The sequence below is a fragment of the Bacillus rossius genome, chromosome 1, assembly GCF_032445375.1.
Source record: "Bacillus rossius redtenbacheri isolate Brsri chromosome 1, Brsri_v3, whole genome shotgun sequence".
NCBI classification, from domain to species: Eukaryota; Metazoa; Arthropoda; class Insecta; order Phasmatodea; family Bacillidae; genus Bacillus; species Bacillus rossius.
In genome coordinates, this window is record NC_086330.1 from 329,697,701 (window position 1) to 329,721,858 (window position 24,158).

The 24,158-nt window shown below is 40.4% G+C and overlaps 1 protein-coding gene across 1 annotated transcript in view; it reads right to left on the bottom strand.

The window, feature by feature from the left end:
- The window catches only part of LOC134528028 (uncharacterized), a 68,714-nt gene that overhangs the window by 41,784 nt on the left and 2,772 nt on the right, over positions 1-24,158 (bottom strand). Inside the window, exons 2-4 of the mRNA XM_063361207.1 lie at positions 23,470-23,609; positions 14,996-15,056; positions 6,287-6,456 (exon numbers count right to left, since the gene is read on the bottom strand). Coding sequence (XP_063217277.1) covers positions 6,287-6,456; positions 14,996-15,056; positions 23,470-23,553 — 315 coding nt within the window. The 5' untranslated portion in view covers positions 23,554-23,609. The remainder of the gene's footprint in view (positions 1-6,286; positions 6,457-14,995; positions 15,057-23,469; positions 23,610-24,158) is intronic.

Consider the following 24,158-nt stretch of genomic DNA (forward strand, 5'->3'; position numbering starts at 1 on the left):
TACGAGGTCTGCTCATGTGCGCTGGCGGTTGTCCACACGTTCTGGTTGCGCAACAGAGTACTGTTTCATAGGTTGGTATTCCAAGAAACAAAAATAAGTATTTATGTGTATAATATGCTACACCTGTACCCTAACCGCATTCCTAGTGCACGATAGGATATAGCCAGATACTTATTTTTAGGTAATGGATTTTGGGGTCTTATCCACTGACTTTCTGTTGTCCAAATTTCTCTTCATTTTGTCCAGATGCCTGAACCCCATCTGGCACCATTGATTCAGATATAGTTTTTTTTTAGATCATCGGGGGATGTACCAAGCATTTTGGAGTGCAAAATGAAACTTTATGATAGCGAAACTATCCTGGAACACATTTTGTACACTTTGATGGTCATAAAAATTCGCAACTTCAAAAGTATACTTGAGAAAATTAAAATTACACCATTTAATGCTCGCGATAGTCAGGGCCGGTGCAAGGTAAATTGGCGCCCTAGGCGAAAAACTTTATTCCACCCTTCCCCCCCACCGGACACCACAAAAAAAATTTTCCTTGTCTCAAAATACATCACGTAAGCCTAAGATTTTGTCAACAATCAAATGTAAGCAGGCTAGTGTTTTTTTTTTTTACTTTTTTACTTATAACAAATCATAAACGGGTCACCGTGGACTTTAAATAATTACTTATATCAATATAAACATTCCAAACTGTTACAAAAATCCATTTTCATCTAGTTTCAATAATCGTTAAACATATTATATCAGCTGTTATGTGTCGTGCTGCGCCGCCCCCAGCTACTTGGCACCCTAGGCTGTTGCCTAGTTCGCCTATATGGACGCGTCGGCCCTGGCGATAGTGCTGCTATCTGTAGGATTTTTGGCGTAGTTAATGTATCCATGGTTGCCAAACGTTCGCTAGACTGCATTGAAATCAGTTTATAGTCTCATGTAGGGCACAGATTATTAAAATGGTTCCTTTTTCGTTACTCAACAGGGATTGAGTTTGGACACATTCTAAAATTTGGTCCGCGAGATAGGTAGCGGTTATATCCCAACAAGATAGGGCTATTTCGCTACTTTACCCGAAAGTTTTCGATTATCGCCCTTAGTTGTGTTGGGAGCTGCTATGGGCGCCAGTTGCTGGGCGTGCGGGACAGTTAGTGTGCGTTGCTCGTCGTTGGGAGCACCTGCACCTTTGAATATATATACTGTATAGAAGTCGCCAGCCCAGGTTAAAATTTCTAATACGGTTTTGAGGTAGTTGGTTAATTCACAGCCGCAATCGCCACCATCTCTAGGGCATCGACTTGTGGTGGTCCCTAGCGGACAAGTGTCGAACTCTTCAAACACCCCTTCCCCCTCCCGTTGAACGACCTTGAGCTGCAGTGAATGATAGGTGGGGGGTGCGGGGAATGACAGCGGGCGACAGTGCTGCGATCTAACGTGTAAATAACAACTAAGACGATACAGGGCGTTACGGCAGCGCACTGCAGCGGTGAAGTTCCCAAGCTGCTCATCATACGCTTCTGAAAAATGTATAAATCCTATCCACTCGCGACTTCTATACTATATATATATATATATATATATATATATATATATATATATATATATATATTCAAAGCCTGCACTGAGTGGGAGATGATGACATTTTGAGAATTGCACCAAAAGAATGCACCAGGTGGCCGAGACAAGCAGTCGGCAGTTAGATATAGAGGTGCTAAGGAAGAGAGACGCAGCTGAGACATGGCAGAGGCTGGACATGTGCGAGAGACTAAAATTTGAAATTGTAATTTTAACTGCTAATAATACTGTTGTGCCTAATAGTGATAGAGGTGTTACACATGTTAACTGAAGTGTTGGTTTTCCGTATGTGTCTGAAAGTTCCGCATCATCTAGAGTAGGCAGAAGTTCTGCGGAGTTATTGTGGAAATGCATTTGGAGCTGCATTTTAATTTTTCAACTAATTTTACATTCGGCTGCTTGCTTAAACATCGTGGAGTGGTGCCATTAGACATGAGTAAGTCAAATATTGTATGTAAGGAGAATATTGCCCCCAGGGGGGGGGGGGGGGGTTGAGACAGTTAGCACCCTTATGCGGTATTTCCTGACCTATGCATTTAGGTGACGTCGAAAGAAGAGGTTTAAATTATCGTTTCAGGTCCCATTGCCAGTGCTTCAAATTTTATGGTGTCTTACCTTTTATATTGGAAGGAGCATTCCGGAATAATAAGTACTGTATATTGGTGTAACATTGTGTGGTCGTCACGGTTTTGAAATCAGCTTTTCAATTATTATTTTTTAGAATGCTACTGTTTTAAGCATAATTATCTGTTGGGAGGGCTGTGCTGTGATGTTGGGCATTTTTAATATTTAACTGTTGGTCAGCAAATTGTTCCCATGTTTCTACAGTATTAGAAGTTCGGCTATTACTTCTTTTTGGAGTGCATTAGGTAAAGACTACAGCAAGTGTAAAGAAGGGGAAAGTATAGCCATACTACTATGGTGGGGATTGAGAATTGTTATGCATATCTGCGAGGAAATTTGCATAGAAATTGCATGTTGGAATACTATTAATATTTTTGAGCTAATAGTAATATTTACTGGGTGTATAGACAATTGTAAATTTGTTTTGAGTTGACAGTAAAAGTTTTTTTTATTGTGGAGTAACAAAGGGTGCTATTACATATTATTTTTCTAATACTGTGAAAATTTGGAAGATAAGAAATGTTTGTTGTTTATTAAACTGTACAAACCACAAGGATGAATAAGAAGGGACTTTTTTTTTTTTAAATTACAATAGTATGAACAACTTACTAGAGTTTTAATGGATAAGCAGTTATGCTAATTGTGTGATTTTCTTGGAGAATGATATTGACACTGACCATCAGTGCTCCCTATGGTCGCACACGCTGTTATGCCTCATCGGAGCCTCAGCCAGTGCATGTGCGACGAACACATATGTGTGTATAGTGTGTAGAACGGCCCCAGCCACCGAAATGTTAATAGCCGCCCGCGCGACTATCGATTTTAACACATGCATCAGTCCGCCGGGTATATGACTGCATTCTTCCGCCTAAATGTTATTTCTAATTTGTTTAAAAGACATATAATAAGGATTTATTAATTCTTTCATCAAAATTCAATAATTTAATGTTTATTTACCATGCAAATATGTCCAACTCTTTCCCTGATTCGTTTCCCGCGCTTTGTGCAAATTATGCGCGATAGTGACCCTGATGGGCAGCACGCACCTCCCAAGAAACACGGGAGTTGTCGTTCACACAACGCCGGGGCTGGCTGCGTCCAGGCACCACGGAGCCTTCACCTTCCCGCAATTACGTTTCAACAGCAATATTGTGTCTTTTCGAATCCATTTCATCTGCTCTGTGGCCGGCCTCGTTTCGACTCGGCCAGACACCACCAGTCGCTTAAACAATCGTCCTACGGGTCATGTTCTTGAAACACATAATTTAATATGTTTAAACAGGCCACGAGTGTTTCTCACGATTCCAATCATGCCGTGGCATCCGCGCGTATTATTAGTTTCCTTAAGATTTTGTATGTAGGCCTACTTAAAGTTAGCAGCTCATCAGGCATCTTTCTTCGTGATTTAGTGTTTCATACGTGCATTTTTAGTAAACTTTATCATATTCCGTATTTGTATGTACTGCGCCTGTCAAGTTTTTTTTTTTACGTGAACTTGACTTCCGGCAACGTCTGCCACGTCTTATTGGTTTCTGTATTAACTTTTAGTAAACTTTGAGGTATTTTTATGTACCTACCAAGACTGTCGCATGAATTTGTGGACTAAGCGGCCGGTATCTTTCGCCACGTCTTAGTATCTCCGATGTAAGAAACCAGTGAACTTTGCAGTGTTTGTTTGTTCCACGCCAACAGCGTGGCCTAGTGAACTGTGCTCGCATTATATCGGGGGCTCTTAAGATTCGTAACCTCCAAGCGATCCGAATTGCCGCGAGTGAGCAGGATTCCTGTGCAGAAATACGAGTCTACGACTCCCAAAGCGAACCAGACTAGGCCAAGGACAGCCCCATGAAAAGGGTATGTGCTACAAAATAAATGTAGCGTCATAACATCCGTGAGTTTGATTCCGTAAATGAAGGCGTTCTGAACAGCCATAACAGTTCAGGCAGCAGCAGCACTACCACCGAAGCACCACTGCCTCCGGCCACGTGGCCAACGCCGACCTCTGTTGAATCTCGTGCTCTACACCTTGATCACCTCGGGAGGCAGTGGGACCCGCGTCAATATAAAGTAACTAGATAAAAGTTACATGTGATCCTGAATAAATTAATCAGTAGTTTGCTGTAAAGTATCTGATAAAATATATCTTGTAATACTGGTGGGATTTGATACTTAGTTGAGTAATGCCTTTTAAGAGACACTTATTTTGTTTGTTGCCTGATTTAATTTAAAGGCTTGTAGTTCACTAATAATATAAAAGGTGAATATCTATTTATCCGCCCGGGTTATGTAATACACATATAACTTATTCTAATTGAGCATTTAAATATAAATAATTATTAGTTAATTTCTGTTTGATAACCTGTATGCATACGTAAGAGTATTCATCATCTTTTCCACAAATGTTATCATAATTGGTTTGATGATTAACCTTTACTAAAGGATGGTTATTTTGGAAGTAAAACGTAATGTTTATGTAACTATGAGTGCATACATATTTTATGGATTGAGACAGCGCTGGTCTCAAGAATCATTCTAGCGTATTATGGTTAAGAGTGCTATAAGTAATCTATGCTCTGATAAGGTTAATTAATTTTGGTTATGTGCGCATAATGGTGTGCGTGTATTAGTTGGACATAAGCATAGTGATGCAGTTGACGCATTGCCTTTCCTTATGGGTGTCTAAATCCCACAATACTCATATATATTAAAGAAATTTTGCTGATTGATAAAGTAAAGTTAAAGTAATGTGTTTTATTGTATTTTGAGTTAAACCGATTTGATATTATTATTGCAAGTTTCCTTTTGCTGAACTGGAAAGAGAGATCGTTAAATCTAACTTGTCGGAATCCTAGTTTTTTTTCCCCATTACGTATTGTCTTCTAGTCCCTTTTCCTTTTGGTGACTGGAAACCCAGGTAGCGACAGTATATGAAAACTGCATGAGGAAACTGTGAACCTTTTTCTTTAGGATGTGGATTAGCAGCCCTGCATTTTATTTATAGGGCTTTGTACATGTTATTTAGCTGATCGGCCTATAACGATGGGAGAATGAATAAAAGCATAACAGTATTGTTTAGTCTTCTGTCCTTGTAATATAATACATCCAGTACATATAAAATTCACACATATTTATGTCACTAAAGTTCCTATCACTGAATGAGATTCCTTGCAGCTACCATGCTGCTCACTTCCATCACTTCATGTTGTCTTCTTCATTTTGCCACAATTCTAATCATGCCACACGTGATAAAGATGAATAAAAATAAAGTTCCTTATGTTTAAAAGTAGGGGAGGGTGGGGCACAGTGGAACATGGGGCAGACTGAAACAAACACGATAATTTTGGACAGTTGGCACTAGGTGATTAAATAGGTGATTAAATAGCTTATAAACTGAAATAACTAAAATATTGTTAATTTGAATGTCGTATTAAAAAAAACTTATATGTAAAATATTATATTTCTATAATTCCAAAAAATTACAAAATATTAATTTTATTATGTAACGAATATTTTTATGAACTAAATTTATACATGTTTAAAATATAAAAAAAAAGCATAACAAGTTAAAAACTCCCATCCATAATTGTAATGTAGGCCTATTATTTAATTTCAAAGTTGAGATAAAATTGAAAAGTTTGACATTGCTCAGACCAAAAATAAACTTTGATAGTGTGACATGAATCAAAACATATTTGAGGTTATATATTCAAAAATTATTTTATGGAGAATATTGGAAGCCATTTCCCCTCCAATACTAACTCTTTAACTCTATTGTCAAATATATTGGAGACGAATATTTGATAGTGTGACAGGGCCTTAAGTGTGATTATATTGATGTAAAACGTCGCGCAGGTGATGACAATTACAAACACATGCATGACTTTTTACACATATTATATAACTCTTAGAAAATATAATTTTAATTTTTTTTATAGAACAACACATTCAAGATATATTTAAAGAAATAGCACTTAACTAATAACAAAGACCAGAAATTGAAATTTAAAAAATCAATATGACGTTTTTGCCTTAACTTATAAAGAGGTTGATGGTTCAGATCTGATGGTTAGTCAAATAAGTTTACCTTACAAATATAACTCTCATCTTCCAGATCTAGCAACCGTAGGGGCTGAGGTGGCCTGTGACTCTTCGTGGGAATGTGACGAGACATCGCATTGATGTCTTTTTTTTCTTCTCGCAACAAGTGCTCAACATCTTCCTGTGATGGCAGACTTGTGACAGGTGGGTTGAAACCTACAACATCATTAGATCCTGCATTTGATGACAACACATGATACTGTGAATTTAACTTATGAAGTTAACTTTAGTAAGATCTCAGGCTCAATTTCAGCAGTTCATGTCGCAATCTTGACTTCAACCCAAAAGCCAAGGTACCTTTTTGGTAATTTTGTAAGTATAATGTTGGGATTGCATATGACAAATTAGAACATAACAACAGAATTCCCTAATATATATAATTTTAAAATTCATTTCAAAACTCATAATTCGTGGTACGTACATTAGAAGCACAAGTCACCCTATAATGTATGAGTGGGGACCCCAAAATCATTTTTCATAAAAAATTAATTAATTTTTTTTACAAAATTATTTTAGTCACCTTCGAAAACTTTCCACTAGATGCGATGCACTTGTCAAGTCTTTATTCCCACTGTTTGAAGCACCTCTGGAACTCTTCAACTTTGATATCCTCCAGAGCCGTTTGCGAAGCTGTTTTTACCGATTCCACATAATCAAAACACTTCCCTTTTAGATTTTTATTCATTCTCGAGAACTGTAAAAAGTCGTCGTCGTCTGGTGAATACGGTGGGTGGGGAACGATAGACCTCCCCTGAAAGGCCAAATAGCGGTTCACTTGTAAGGTCTTGTGTGCGGAGGCGTTGTGATGAAGGAACCAGTCACCTGATCGCCAAAGTTCCAAGTGTTTTCTCCACACATCCTCTCGCAAACGTCCTAAAAGTTCCAAATAAAAGTGTTTGTTAACAATCTGGCCAGGGGGAACAAATTCCCGGTGCACAATTACAAGAACATCAAAAAGACAATGATCATAGTCATAACATTCAGCCCCACTTGTCTTGATTATTTTAGGTCTTGGGGAGTTGGGAGTCTTCCACTGGTTTGATGCTTGCTTGATTTTCTGGGTCATACCCGTAACACCAATTCTTATTACCTGTAATGACTTTTGTCAAAATGTTTTGATCACTTTCAATCTCTTTTTCAAGTCCTGGCTTAAATTCAATCGATTTTTTTTATTTTTTATGTTTTATTTGAGAAGGCGAGGACAAATTTAGCGGTAACATGTCTCATTTTAAAATCCTCTGGCAACTCACTTCTGTCTTTTCTGAAATTTCCTTTTATCCTAAACGACGATTTTCGTTGATTATTTGGCTGAATTTTTCAACATTTTCATTGTTTCCATATGTTGAAGGGCGCCCAGAACGAGCATGGTCTTCAACACTCATTTCTCCACATTTAAAGCACCTAAACCACCCGAAAACTTATTTGCTTATTTGTTGCCGATTTTTCAAGCAGGAAACAAAATTTCAAACAGACTATATGATCTTTTAAATCTGCCATAACGACTTCACAGGCGGAGCACGAGAACAGTTAGAGAAAAACAATACTATGATTACACTTAACCTACAAACTGACACCGTCTGGGCAGCTGTTTAGTGAAGGTATCTACTAATCCCATCTAGCGGGAGAACGATCTACTACGTCTACGAATGGTAGCGCGCTCTCAGTCCGGTTTATTCTTGGAGTCCCCTCTTGTATGCTTAGAAGTGCTACAGAGTGGTATGAGCTATGTACTGAAATTATGAGAATAGAGACCAAATAAATGATGACAGGACTCCAATGTTGAATAAAATTTACAGGTACACAAATCCCACATCAAAACAACTGCTCAGAATTCCAGCTGCCAACAGAGATGCAGGCTTCATATATTTAATGTTGGCGAAAACCTCAGGCATGTCTCGTATGGTGCCAGCAGCAATGGAGATCTGGAAAACAAACTGTTCAGCTGAACCTGCAGGACTTACATCGACCACGCAAATGATGATGGTTTCTGTGAATATGTGTTTATTTTGTTTGCTGGAAAGCCCCCTTTAGTACTACTGGTTTAGTTCCGAGCATGGTGACTTGTGCTTGAATATACTGTTGTTCTATCAAACACTAACATATGTACCACAAATTTTGATATTGTTACAAAAATAATAATAAATCGTCTTGGGAAAAACTACCGGGTTCGTAAATGGATAGCCCAATTAAAGATTTTACTACACAGTTTTATTAATTGCCAATATTTTCTTCACTAACAAATAATCTAAAAAATGCCTAATAATTAAGTACACTTAAAAAATGTCGCTTCGCCAGTCACTCGTTTTTACACACCGCATACCTCGCTGGTCCGCACCTCTGGCACAACTCTCGCCGCAGCACTCCTCGTGGACCTCCGTCGCGTGACTCCGTTGCCGAACTCCGCCGTCGCCGTCACACTATCCTTCGCCGAGGATCTGCTCGGAACTTCCCGTGGCACTCTCGCGCAGACTCTCTCCGCCTCACACACGACACTATCGCCCAGGCCTGAACTCTCCGCCCTGGAACTTTCGTCCAGGGACTTCTCTGCTCCGCCACCCCCACGGCAATATCGCCCCGGAAACTCCACCGCGGGAGAGCTCCCGACTCAACTGAACTAACTCGGAGGCCGGCGTCCTGGGCTTATATATCACAGGCGCCACTTCTAGAATTCACGAGTGCGGCTGGGGCCAGTCGCGTCATTCCGCGCCGACCCAAAGGCAGAATTCTCTCAAAACACGCGTCGGCGGCTCACATAACTCCGCAGCTGTCAGGTGTCATGTTAACGTCTCTGAGATAAAGCATCATGCGGGGAGTGGATGGCTGGAGGGAGGGGAAGCGGCGACCCTTGATATCCACCAGGTGCGCGCGGCACGTCTCACGTTGCGGCGGTAGCATGACGTCAGTGGCCGCGTGGAGCCGCCAGCCAGCTTTGCACCTTCGCGCCGCGGCCCTGCTTACATTTCGTAACAATATTAATGTACACTAACAGCATCATTGATAGTGCTATCCCATGTATCGAATGGTAAGACACTGAACTCGCATTCTAGAGGACCCAGCTTCCAATATTAGCCTGGCAGTACTAATTTTTGTTTTCCATGTGTTCCAGATGAATGCTGTGCTGGCTTCTTCTACATATCATGGCCGAGTCCTTTAATATCCCATGTACATGTCCTTGAAAGTTGCAGTGTCTAATGACCTCACTGTCGACTAGATATTAAGATCAAAACAATTATCCCTCCTGGGCATAATTAAAATTGGCTGATTCCATCAAACATCAATCATGCCAAAAAAAGGTAAATTAAAGAAAAAGCGCATCATACTTTCAGGACAGCTTAAATTAACATGCCAATTTGAGCAAACATACATTTACTACAATTCGTAAATTCAATAATAATAATAATAATAATAATAAGGTAGCAAAGTTAGAATCTCAGGAGCAAATAAATACTTTTAAATATCTTTAAACACACTGTAATTGCAAAAATTATGCTGAAATATTTGGTTGCACATTAGAATCGTTAGAAATAAACCCCAAAATTTAAATCTATTTTACCTCCCCTTATGCTCAAAAAGGAAAAAAAAAAATACATTTGGTAAAAATTCATGATACCTGATATAATGGAATAAAATATACATTTACCAAAATTTCTTATGCCAAATTAGAGGCCTCCTATTCCTTAATTTAAAAGTTTCGTGTGCGCACATTATAACTCACTAGTCTATAACTTTTTTCGGGCGGAAATTTTCCAGCCAGTTTATTCTCCGAAAGGTTTTTTTTAAAACACACCAGTCTAACGAGTAATGATACCAGTCCTCAGTGTTGGATATTGATCGTATTTCCTTAACCCTGTTGTTGACAAATGTTCCCCATGATTCACCTCTCGTGATCCAATAAAGAGCAGTAGTTGAATCAGTCCAGAACTAAATTGGCACATCCCATAAATCCAAACTTTCCTTTGTTGTTTTTGCAAGCCGAGCACCAATACAACACCCCAGGAGTTCCAGTCTTGGAATTGTTGTTTTCTTCAGTGGAGCTACTCTAGACTTTGCCTGAACCAGCTGAACACGAGTTAAATTGTCAATCTCTTGTTCACTTCTCATGTACACCACAGCAGCATATGAGGATTGACAAGCATCACAAAATACATGAAGACTTCGTTTCACATGACCACCTGGCAGTGAAACGAATCTTGGTACCTTCACATTCGATAGCCCTGATAACTCTTGAACCCATTTGATAAATTTGAGTTTGACATCTTCTGACACTTCTGCATCCCAGCTCACCTTGCTTTTACAGCTATCTTGCAACAACAGTTTAGGCGACACGAGAAACCAATAGGATCGAACACCCTTTGTGCCACTGACAAGATAATTCTCCAAGTAATGGGACATTCAGGCAGTTTTATTTCACTTACACAGCAATAAAGTAAATCCTTTTGTTTGTCCCATGACAAACCAAGTACTGTTGATGGCTCGTTGACAACTTCTTTCTGTTGTATCTCTCAATTCAAACATGGAAGTAGACATTAACTGAGAAGCAACATCAATAAAATCCTTTAGTTCATTTTCATTGCTAACTGATGTCACACAATTGTCCACATAGAATGATCTCTTGAGTTTCTCTGCTGCTGGCCTAATCTCAGGTGGAAAATTTTCCAAGTGATTGTTTATAACTGCACCAAGAATAAATGGGCAACAGTTCACTCCAAACACTACACGACAATGTCGGAAAATTTTCACCTCATTGACATCACTGTCTGCCCACCACAAAAATCTCAAATAGTCACGGTCACTTTTACCAACAGAAACGTGCAAGAAAGCCTTTTTGATGTCAGCTATAACTCCAATTTAATTCTCTCGAAACTTCATCAACACAGAAGGTATCAGTACTAACAAATTTGGTCCCTTAGCTAAGCAGTCATTAAGTGACAGTGATCTTTTGATTTTACACAAAGCATCAAACACAGGCCTGACCTTTGTTGTGGAACTGCTCTTGAACACACCTCTGTGAGGCAAATAATGCCCATGTTTTTCAGGATCATCCTTCGAGACTTCCTCGATGACACCTTCCTTCACCCAAGTTTTGAAAACTTCATCATAATCCCGAAACCTGCCATCAGATATAAGCTTAGAAGTCATGCGTGTCAACCTTTTCTCTGCAACCTCTTTGTTTTCATTAAGGTCATTCCGATCTTGCAACCATGGAAGGGCTACTTCATACCTACCGTCACAGTTAATGCTCACAGTCTCTTTGAAATGATCCAACACAGCAGCATCTATTTCTTCTTTTGTTTTCACCTCACAAGGATCCTTATACCTATGATAAGTTCTGGCTGTTGATAAATAGAGTAGTTACCATGTTAGCATAGTTAGCACTTACTTTCTGATCAGGCATTCTCCCCATGATCACCCATCCAAATAGTGTTTCCATTGCAGTGAGTCCACTTTTCAGTTGGCAGTTATTTCCTGTGAACAGTAGTCCCGCATAATCTGCACCAATCAACAACTCAATATCACAATGTCCTTCACCAAAGTCACTTAGCCGCATTCCCTTATTTCTAATTTCGCTAAGAATAGGCCCATATTTAATTCTAGGAATTGATCCACATATTGCTTGTCTGATCCAAGACTTGAATATTGCATGACTTATTCCCCTTTCGACTAGCGAGTGTTAACTTATAACAGCGATATACTTCTATCTTTGACTTTGCACCACCAAATAGCACTTGTACCAAAGTTTCAGAGCTAACAGGCACGCAACCCATTACATCCGCAGTGCTTTTCAAAATATAAGAATGTTGAGACCCACTATCTATAAGAGTACATACTGTTCTACTATTTTCATTCGCTTCTAATTTCACAAGCAAAGTCTGCAACAACACTTCCTGAGAGCAACACTGATTGGACAAAGCACTGGCATTCTCTTCTTCCTCATTTTGTTTATGCTGTTTCACTTCAGTGTCTTCCTTGTTAATTGGCAAGTCTGTACACATCACTGCATGGTGACGCTTTCCACAGACGACACATCTCATACTTGTTTTGCAGTCCTTTGACCTGTGACCAATTTTCAAACATATAAAACATGCTTTATGTAACCATATTGCTTCTCTCTTCTCGCCAAGGGGCATTCTTTGAGCTTGAAAACAATCTTTGCTCTCATGTTGTTTTTCACAGATTATGCAGCCATCCAGTTTCTTGCTATTTCTTTCTCCTGTAAACAAATAGTTAGCCGTAGGTACTCGTTCTTGAGCTCGTCTAGGTTTGACCTTGCTCTATTGATTTTCCAACACCCTGAAACCAGATTTAGCAAGAGAAATCCTTTCCTATCCCTCAACTTCACTCCTCAGAAATGTTAGCAACTGTTGAAGCTTATCACTGTAGGTGTTTTTGGAGCACCATTTACTGATCACGAGCCTGTTGACTTGAAGGACATCTCAGCCACACTCTTAAAATTTCATTTGGTACACACGACTCTACAAGAGGGAACAACATAGCTGCATACTTATCTTGAGTCATTCCTATTGATTACAATGCCCTCAGATGTGATTCCAGTCTGTCGTACAACTGTGACATGTCCAATTTGGCCTTAGCACTTGTCACATTTTTTATCACAAGTCCTAACAACTCCCTGACATAAAACTCGATAAGTAACTCTTCTCTTCCGAATCTCACACACAGACTATCAATTGCCTTTTGATAGTTCTCTTCTGTTGCAGGAAAACTGTCAACAATCTCACGGGCTCTGGAGCCAGCGATCGTAGCCTGAATTAAATATTGAAACTTATCTTTAGATTCTATTTCATATTCGTGTATTTTTTTGAATTGACTCCAAAAATCCAACCAATCTTTTATATCCCCACCGAATTTCTTTAATTCGATTTTTGGTAACTTCAATTTCTTTCTGCGAGAGGTTGGAGACGAACATGTTGATGCACCACCATTTTCACTGCAAGCAGATTTCACTACATGTTCATTGTAGAATGCTTCTACTTTCAACCTGGCCATGTCTATCTTGTCCTTATACTCTTCGATAGTTGTGTACTCAGCTTCATAAATGCTGCCTTCATCATCAGCTTCCTGCAATATTACATCAAGCCTCGTTCATCTAATGCACTCATCTCTTGTGATAATCTTTCTAACTTTCCGAACATAAAATTGACTTTTTCTTCATTGTATTCATGTTCACTTAACTGTTCACATAACGAATTAAACATCTCCGTGAAAGGTAATCTGACTGACTTACGTTGTTTCACGAGACCTTCCATTTTCCTTTTCATTGCGATGTAGGTACCTCCGCACTAAACTTTCATTAACAAAATATAGCGCACATCACGTCGGGGTCACCACTTTATGTTGGGTCCACATATTAGCTACCCATAATTAACCATGAAATAAATAAAACATTACGATCCCGATCGTTACATTGCATTTACTTGCGATTACATTACACATCTTTTCTGTTGTCACAATGATCACCCTTTTAACAAACATAGACACCATCTTGAGTGGCTGATATATTACTAAAACCGAAAACATTTAACTCCTTAATTCAAAGTTGTGTCCAATACAAAATTATTCAGCAATACAGTGTTCATATCCAACATCTGTAATAGTTACGTATTGAATAAATATTGTTGTATCCCGTGAGGTTCCTAGTTTATTGCTTCATGCACCCCATTTATTTCAGATTTCCCTATTAAAAGAGAACACTTTTTATAAATTATTAATTTACTATATCTTCGTGAACAGGTTCAAAATCCTCCTCTGACGAAGGTATTGTCACTGCATGTTTCGATGTAAAATTATTAACTTTATTTGTAAGGTATCGCGCGAGGTATTGATATCCCCTCCCGCGCTCTATCCCTTTCCGGCAGTCTTCTTCAGGCCGGGATACGGGGCGGACAATCTGCCCCATAAGGAGCATCAAATTTTGCTGAATACGTCATTCTGGTAATTATATCCTCAACGACCGAAACATTTTTTCTTAATAAATTACTAAGTGTGCTCGGGTCATTTTACGGTGCAGGGCATAACCAGACTGCTTTTACTTAACTCCACCGTGCAACTATGCTGCGAAATATAATATTTACAGGACTTGCCTCCAGACAGTTATTCAGTTAATAAACATGCCCTCATCGGCTTGGAAGTGACAATAATTTAAATATCACTAAGGTTGAGTCAAGGCCCCAGAGCACCTGGCCCGACACTTAAGTTAATTTTTAATATATAGTACTGGTTTACTCCATTAAATGAAACAACAAAGACTGCTTTTAGGATTTGGCTTCAATGGTCATGCACGCTTACCACTAACTTCACATTATTCATACACATGTGCGACAACTGTACGGGTGTCGTGTGAATTAAATGTAATCGTGTTTTGAAATTATCCCAGTCTTCATTTCCAAACACCCATAACACATCAGGCAAAGTGTACTATAATATATAGGCAATACAACACAATAACATATAGCTATCTTGTTCAGCAATCTACCGCCTACGAATCTAGTGAGATATACTGGGGCTGACGAACCACGAACAGCATTGCTTGGTTATACAACAGAACCAGGCTGGCGCCCCGAGATATTTAACACCTTAACATAACTCAGAAACTCACTAGACTCATCCCGGGTCCCGAACCCAAGACCTCGAGTGATGGCAATATATAACTCTGCCTCCACAAACAAAGTGTACTTACCACATTTGCGTAAGCGTCGACTCGGATCCCTGTACTCTTCATCATCCAGGATCGCCTTTGCCTGTCACACACGAACCACCACTGGCTGCAAACAAGTCTCGCTAATGCCAGGTTTATAAACTTAGAAAGAAACGCAAGAAAAAAGCATACAATAAATGCAATAAAACTATGTATGTCTATAAAAAATGTAATTCACCAAAACACAACCAAACCTAAAACATTAAACTGTAAAACTGTAGGTTATGTCTCCAATGAGTTTCCTATTATCAGTAATAATTTTTTGTTTTCCTTCTTCGCGTATCCGAATATGTGTAAATTTCTTAACAGCTTAATTTAAAAGCGTCACTGTGCTATATTTAATTAGTGAAAGCAATATTTGTTTGATAAAATAAATAATTGTATGCATATTTTAATGTTGCCAGAACACTTGACTTAAATATGGAAGACTAAAATGCGAGCCGCATCATAATACTTTAAAATTTGGTCAATTATTGCATTGCGTTTTTTTTGTAAACTATCTAAATAGGTATTTAAAATAATGTGATTTAACTTTTTTTGTATTCTTGCATTGTTTATAAATTCGACCAAAACAAACAGCAACTTGTATCTGCATGTGTGATCATATATTTTTGCATTAAATATACATTATTTTTGATTAATTTACTATTTTTATGAAGATCCTGTAGTTTACTCTGACAAGCAGAATACTAGGTTATATATATATACACATATATATATATATACATATACATATATATACATATATATATACATACATACATACATACATACATACATACATACATACATACACACACACACATAAATTGCATGGAAAATATTTTTCAAGTATAAATAGCTGTACACAGGCACAAACATTTTTTGTTTAATCTTTTGAAATATTAGGACAGATTATACGTGTGTGTTGTCTGCAAAAATAAAACAAAAATATAAAATATATATGTGAGCGAGTCTTTCAGTACTCGCCGAATAAACATTGCCGTTGGCCGGGGTCTCGGGTTCGAGTCCCGCGGTGAGTCTAAGGGGCTGGTGGTGCTTTATGGTGTGTTTTTCCGGGAGGGCGCCAGGCTAGCTCGTACGGGTACATCTAACCAATGGGGTGGGTCGATCGGCCCCAGCGTTCTTCCCTAGACTCGGTGGCTGTATCTTAAGGGTGGTATTAACTGCTAGTAGACAATGATGACACTCCCTGTTCAGCATAAGGTGGCTGGTGCCTAACTGCAGGTGTAATACACGCACTGGAACTGAAAATGTGTGGTACACGTATTTATTAACGGACATATTTGGGTACACGATATTGCACGACACTACTCTTGGTTGATAATTTGGACATAATTAATACACGATATTACACGACACTACTCTTGATTAATTATGAATGTCTCTCCCTAAGGCAGTACATCAGAGGGGGGAGTTCGTTGGTTGTACTGGAGTCGGACAGGTCCGTAAAGTGACTGACCTTAAGGCAGCCCTGTGGCCCGTGGCCTTAAGGCAGGAATTACGACGGCCGGGTTAAGCCCTGCACCGTAAAATCCGACCCGGGGTCGCGTGGGTAATTGACGTTAAAAAGGATTTGGTTAATGACTTTATTGACCAGAGTGAAGAATCGGTGAGTTACTAAATTGAAGGTTCCCCACGGAACGAACACTCGAACACATCCACCCCGGGCCGCAAGCTGATCTGGATTGCCGGTGGGGGCAGTCCCGCGGGGGGGAAACAGTTCCGCCGCACGCCAAACCACGAGTGAAGAAAAGAAGTTACCGTTATTCGGTTTTTAATTGAAAACTTACTTGTTAACTGTACATGACCCTTGTTTGAATATTAATGCTGACATTAGATGTATTATGAAATATTGATTAAAGCTTTAGTTTAAGAAATTGAACAAATATTATTTTAAAAGATGAGTCAACTTAAAGACTACTGACTAGTTGGTAAAAACCATTGGTTATGTTTATGTTTGCGGGTTTGTTCTGGATATTGCTTCAGCACCTAGTTCCTTACTTAAATTAAGGCTCTAGGCCGCGATGAGAATATTAAGGGCGTTCATTAAACACTGTGCCCGGAGGGAGCTAACACTCATGCTCTAAGACGCACATTTCTTATCACGTGTTAATTCAAGGGGATGGCTTGATGAGCTTACTCCATGAATTATTATCAGTTGTTTGCATCAGGTGCAGTTTCGTGACAAAATTTATACACTGCGAGTACTTGCGTGTCTACTCCGCGTTGGACCCGGGTTGAGTTGGTGAGGGGTGCGTTCCACCAGCAGGAGCCAATACTGGCGGGTTGAGGCCGGGCTTAATGGCTGCCGGTCGGTACGACGTCAACATCTAACTTCGATAACGATCGAATTCATGTGTTATCATGTTGCAAATAAACTTATAATATGAAAATCAAAATTAAATGCACAATTCTTAAAAAAAAAAAAACGCCGAGCCTGGTAAATATACAAAAAAAATTCACTTTAGGGAAAATTAGTAAAAATATTTCCCCTTTTTAAAACCCATATTATAATTCTGTTTAGCAAGATGTTACTAATTATTTCTCAAGGATAGCCGAACGACAGGAACTGCTTTAGCCACGTGCCGAAGTGGTCAAGATAGAGGACACACTATATATATATATATATATATATATATATATACACCTATATATATATACATACACCTATATATACATACACCTATATATATTTTATACCTATATATATATATATTAATGAATGTTACAGTCCATTAGATACTGGCCTTGGACTTGATTTTCGACAAGGAATTTTATTGAAATATTGCCTATCTTGTAAAAATTATATATAGAGTTCATACATTATAACACTAAATATATGTTTGTAAATTTGTTTTTGCTTAAATAACTGAAATTTTCTGTAAATTCGTCCTACAACTAACCTTAACCTTATTTAGCTGATTCAACATTATTATATATAACATTATTTTATATGTTATATATTATTATATATGTTATTACAAAAGTAAAGTAAATTTCCAAATGCGAGATTTGAACCCTAAGCCAATCAAATCAACAAACGCGCATTCTACCACTAAGCTATCGGGACAGTTTGAGTTAACGGAGGAGACTATGTATTATCAACAGTTTAATGCAATTTTTTCTAATTTAGGATTACTTTTTTCTATGACCTTATTACTTTATCAAATATATTCTGCCGTCACCCGACCTATGTGAAAGGCCCGGGGGGTACCTGACGGGCGCTACGGGCGTCGCGGTGCTCTTGTTGTCCGGAGGGGCGCCAGGCTAGCGGACTGCTAGGCCGTTGATGTTGGGTCGTGGGTACTCTGCCCCCGCGTGCCCCGCCAGGTACACGGCTTGAATCTACCCTGAATGGTTCTCTCTTGACTGTGAAGGCCGCTCGGCCGTGTGGAGGACGGGAGACTCCGGATAATTAGTATACACGAGTTGGTGAGAATTACCTTTAATCTAGTCCCGCTACAATACACTCTCACCAACACTTGGCGACGTCTAGCCGTTACACGATTAACACAGAAAAAACAACGCTACTCGACATTAATGGTTACCGCGGCAGTCTCACGGGATGCGGGTCGATGCTCGCTGGAGACGGCCAGCGCCGAACATTAACGGGTGCAGGGGGAGCTCTATGAGCGGGCTCCTAAATTCGGCGAAACACTTACGTGTGTGCAGCCGGCAGGCATATGCACGGCGTCCTTAAGTGAAAACACTTTCGCTGGAGTCGGCCAGTACCGTGCGTTTTGTGCTACGATACGTATCGCGGTATCACACTTAAGACGGTCGGGATAGGCCCGGCTCCGCAAAATACGCGCCGAGTCGACGTGGGCAGCGGTGAGTTAACAAAAGGTTTTAAATTTAAAGATTTAGTACAGAATAAAAAGTAATAAAATGAAAGAAACTTGGATGCTGCCCACGGACACACGTCTGTTCCCGGCGCGGAGTGTTTCGAGACTGCCGGACATGGCCGCCTCGCAAGGAAGAGAAACTTTCTCTTCTTTGTGAGTCGGCGTCAAAAAACATATATTAATTTAATTTACTATATTACCAGTTAACACATGTTCCAGGTGCCCAATTAAAATGTAGCACCTGGTAATTGGGTGCTTAAGGCTTAACAATAGTTTTAATGTATTTAATTATTTAAAATGTGACATCAAGTTGGCGACTGTATTTATCAACATATTGTCTCACTGTGAGCTGTAATAGTTGGATTTCTTCTAATCTGATACGATCCTAGTCACGGACATTTTAATTAAGGCCAGTGGCCGCGGTGACTTTTAATAAGGTTTGTTGTCTATTGGGGTCACGCCCGGGACGCTCGCCTGACTCAATCCGGCTGGGCAAGGGGCGCGCTCCGAAAACGGGATACGGTACTGGCGGTGCGGAGCACGGGCTTAAAGGCCATGGTCGGTACGACGTCAATTCCAGGGTAGTTTCACAATCATAAAGTTATATTTGGCACTCCAAAATTTTTGATATGTACTTAAACCTAATTTTTAAGAAATTTACTATATACCACTGCCATCTTTTCCCCACATTTCTGTTCATCGACTTCTGTTCCACATTCACGAAATTACTCCTACAAAATGCAGTATACCGAGAGCTAAGTTGTTTACACATCAATAAATTCGTAAATGTGTAAGGGGTCGTCCATTAACCACGTGATTTTTTTTAGCAAATTTTTAACCCCCTCCCCCCTAGTGGTTTGTGGTGAGGTTTCAGACAACCCCCTCCCCCCCACCCCACAAATAAATCACGTGTATTTTTGGTGCAAAATATTTTTAAAAATTTCGGAATATTATCTTTAAATATAATCTAATTTAATTCTGGAAAATTAAGCACAGTGATAAAAATGTCCAGACACACATTTAGTTTGCAGGTTTATTCTCACTGGCATAAAAATAATAAAGGAAAGGCTTATATGTGATTTACGCATGTATTCGGCGCCAAAATCACAGTCTTACTAGTGACTGGCAAGCCGAGCCGGGTGGTTCATGTTGCGGCGGGCGGGGATATTGTTGCCTGGCTACGGCGAATCAAGGTCACGCATCGCTTTTCGGTTTAGTAGAAATCGGGCGCAAAAAAAATACACGTGATATCTCTCTACAGCCTCCCTTGTGATATTTCGTGATTTTTCCCGAACCCCTCCCCACCCCTTTCGAGCCTCATGTGATTAATGGACGATCCCTAACATACAAAATAGTGAACATAATTATTTTTTGAGTCTGCAAACATTGATTTTTCCTAATTAGGAGATAAAGTTTTTTTTTAGCATATGGCATATCCTTCGGATGTGCTGGCCACGAGTATCTGGAAACATTTTTAGAACCACCTTGCCGTCGTCCGGGTTCTCGTGTTCGAGACCGGGCGTGTATCATAGCGGGAAATTGGCTCTTATTGAAATTACGTTCCGGAAGGGCACCAGGTTAGCTCAGCGTCTAACCAAATTTGGGTCTCGTGGGTGCGTTGCCCCTGCGTGGCCCGTTAGGACCGTCGGCGAAGTTCGTGGTTGGAGGGGCCCCTAGCTGGTATCACATCACAGGCCCTGTGCAGCATAATTCACTGATTCCTAGCTAGGATAGGGAGGCACAATCCAATGACAACACGAACTCGAGGTTTATATGGTCGTTGGCACATCGCGCGCGGAGGGTGCGGAGTGGCCGTTTATTTAGATGAATGATTACAGTCGCAAATTACACTTACATTATACTTGCACATCGCACAAAGAATTACCCTACAAAGTTACAATTAGTTCAATATGAGTGCTCTGATGCACTGTCACTATGTTAAGCCCTCATGCCAGTCGATGTTAAGGGGGAGGTAGATTGGAGGCGGCCAATCCCGAATATGGTTAACTGGGCGGCGTCCAGATTCACTTGTGGGAATCGCGGCCCGCAGTTAAATTAGATACCTACAAAGATTACTCGTAGTTGTCGTCGGTGCCTGTGCACCCGACCTTAACGAAAGTTCATTGGTAGCAGGAGTCGGCCCGTGCTGTAAAGTGGACTACCCCGCGAATGTCTCTTGTAGAGAGTTTAAAAATTAATCGGCTGGGTTAGGCCCTACACCGTAAATGGACCGGGGAGTTAACATAACGAATAAAATAGGTTTGGGTTGTATGACTATAATTACCAGAAGTACTGTTCAGTATGGACAAAGGATGATGGCTCCCCGTGAAACACACGTCCGCCCCGGTCCGCGAGTCGCTCGGTACTGGCGTTTGCCCTTGGCGCGAGGGAAGGTCTCAGCGTTCTCTAGCGCCAAAATTGCTAAAGTTCCGTTATTCGGAAATTATTTTAATAATAAGATGCTGAGAGCAGCTCTAAAGCACACATTAATTATTAATAATTAATCTGATTGGCAGATACTCTTTAAGAATTATGGTTAGTAAATTTACGTAAATTAAGTTTAAATATTAAGAGTCACACCAGAGACTGTTCATCACTTACTGACTGCTCCAGTGGCTAGCCACACATAAAAAACAGGGAGGTAATATATACGTTAACACAACACTATAATTAATTAAGGCTGAAAGCCGTAAAGGGGGCACTCACAAACTTATTAAGGTAAGTTCACACGTGAGTGACTCGGGCACTCCTGCATCGCACTTTCCTTAGGTGGGGGTTATAATTAATAGTGGAGTTACTATTAATGTATGTTTGATTGTTCATGAACTGGGGTTGAGGTGTTTGATTAATTAGACATGGCCTTTGGTTCTACCTTGTCATCAGGGGTTCGCCTGACTCGGGTGGGCCCTAGCTAAGGGTGCGTTCCGTTAGCGGGATCTGATACTGGCGGGTGCAGGTCGGGCTTTGGGATGGCCTTCGGCCGGACGACATCAACTATGGATTCATGCATTTGTCTCAATACAAAGCTAAATAAACGATTATACGCACCAAACTGACGACCCCATCAGTGTTTAGAGTTTTTTTTAATCACATGTTTTTGGAGAAATATATATTATCTAAATAAAATATTAATTCGAAGCAATTATTGTGTGTATGACATGGCAAAAATTTCACAGCTAATTAAAAACCAAATTTTAAGATACATTCAAATATAATAATATTATTGCCAAGTAAACAGTCTTACCATGATTCGGAAACAAAATACTGATGCTCATTTTAGTAAGGTCATGTTGACGTCGACCCAAGTGTCTCCCCGACACCTTCAAGCCGTTATACCTCGTCAGCCCCCTCTCTTGCATTATTTGTGCATCGGGAGTGTGGTGCTGTGCGACTTGCCACTTTCTTTCAAGGATCTGACATTTATTTTTATTGTATGTATATTTCGTTTTTAAATTTACTGCAAATATATTTTTTAATTTAATTTTATTTAATTTTTTATTTAAAGTTTTATATATTCTCTGAGTTATATTTGTTCACTGGGCGCCTAGGCCATGGTCTCCACCTGTGACCAATTCGGGTGTTCCGCGGGCTCGTGGGAGAGGAGGAGAGATGCGGGCGCTCGGGCGCGCCAGGTGGAAGAAGAGAGTAGTCTGGACTCGAGAGACAGCGGTCACGGGAGCGGGTCGCTCCGCGCTAGTGGGAGGGCAGTCGTGAACCCGACACGAGAGGCAGCGGACGTGTGAGCGACGTCGCTTCGGGATGGTAAGAGAGGACTCGAGCGGGCGCGGTATAATCAGTAGCCTTGAGCGGTGTCGTGCGGAATTAACCACAGTTTTGCGGTCGCATAGTTTTCCAGTCGCGTCTTAGTCATTTTCTCATGCGTGTTCTGAAGCCAAGTTTTGCGAGGCGTGGAGTATTTTTGTAAACTGGACGTTCGCCATCACAAGTACTGTTTTCTTACGTGTCTCCCCAGTCAATTTGTTGTACAGTTGGACAGTTATCATATTGAATGCGAGTCATTGCGTATTTAATTCTTTGCTGCTTGGGTATCTATCGTCATGGGCGGGATGTCCCGTATTTCAGTATAATAAAAGTGCGCGGAACCGGGCTACCCCCTATAGAGATTGTCACAGGCGGACCCGTGGCAGCCCCATGTAAAGTGTTTGCCCAAATGTGTATAAAGGACCTGGAAACTTTATTTGATTTCCTTTTAATTCTGGAGACTAGATTCCTCGGCCACGCGGCCCGAACCCTTCTCTACCGAACCCCTGAGTAGCCGGCAATTTCATAGCAACTTCAGGGACTAGTCGACCAGCGTACGACAATGCCTGCGACACTATGCAAGTAGTGCAAGGAGAAAGACTTTCTAATCGAATAGTCTGTTGCTTCTGCGAATTTTGTCACAATAATGTCACAGATGTGTCGAACATGATTGGATAAGAAATTGTTTTACTAGCGTCATTTCCAATGAATCACACCCATATTGCTATTGTGATTCTATAATTACAAAACATATGCTTTTGGCAACGAGACGTGACATGTGAGATATCCCACCTCTGAGGACCTCTTTGTCGATAATTACTTGCCACAGTGCGAGCATCTGCTCACCTGTCGTTCTGATCGCCTCTTCCGATGCCTCTTTTTCAGCTCAGCCAACCGCCGCACCAGGCCTGTATCGCAGTCTTCGTCCATCGTGTCTCCTGGACCCAAGGTGAAGTTATGTGTTTTGGCTGGGAGGCAGGTGTATTCTGCAAAGTGCATCGATATACTTGAACTGTGTCGGTAAATTTTTTTCTTGATCTAACTTAAAATAATGGTAAAATATTGTCTTGGAGTGCCATCACCCACGGTCTCGGGATCGAGACCCGGGGCGGTCCTAGTGGTTTACAGTGGCTCTAAAGGAAATCTCCGGCGGGCGCCAGGTTAATTCGAGGATTACCGAGGTGGTCGTGGGTTTTTGACCCTGCGTGTTCCACTAGGATAGACAGCTTTTGATGGTGGGAGGGAGTCCCTACTCCTAATAAGCACTGGTCCTAAGCAGTATAGAGGACTGTTTCCTAATTGTTCAGGAGGCGCTTGCGAAATAAAGAAACAGTATTTAGGTGCTGGTTTTTTAATCTCGCATCTCACATAGTGTGGATGGGGCACAAGTTACACAATTACACTGGACAAAAAATATGTTGGCACTACATACACTCGCACTGAAAATTAATTACGTATTACATGGATGTTACATTGCGGCACTTGCAAACAAGATCCCTATTTTGATTTGTGAGTCGACGAAGAGTTTGGGTGGA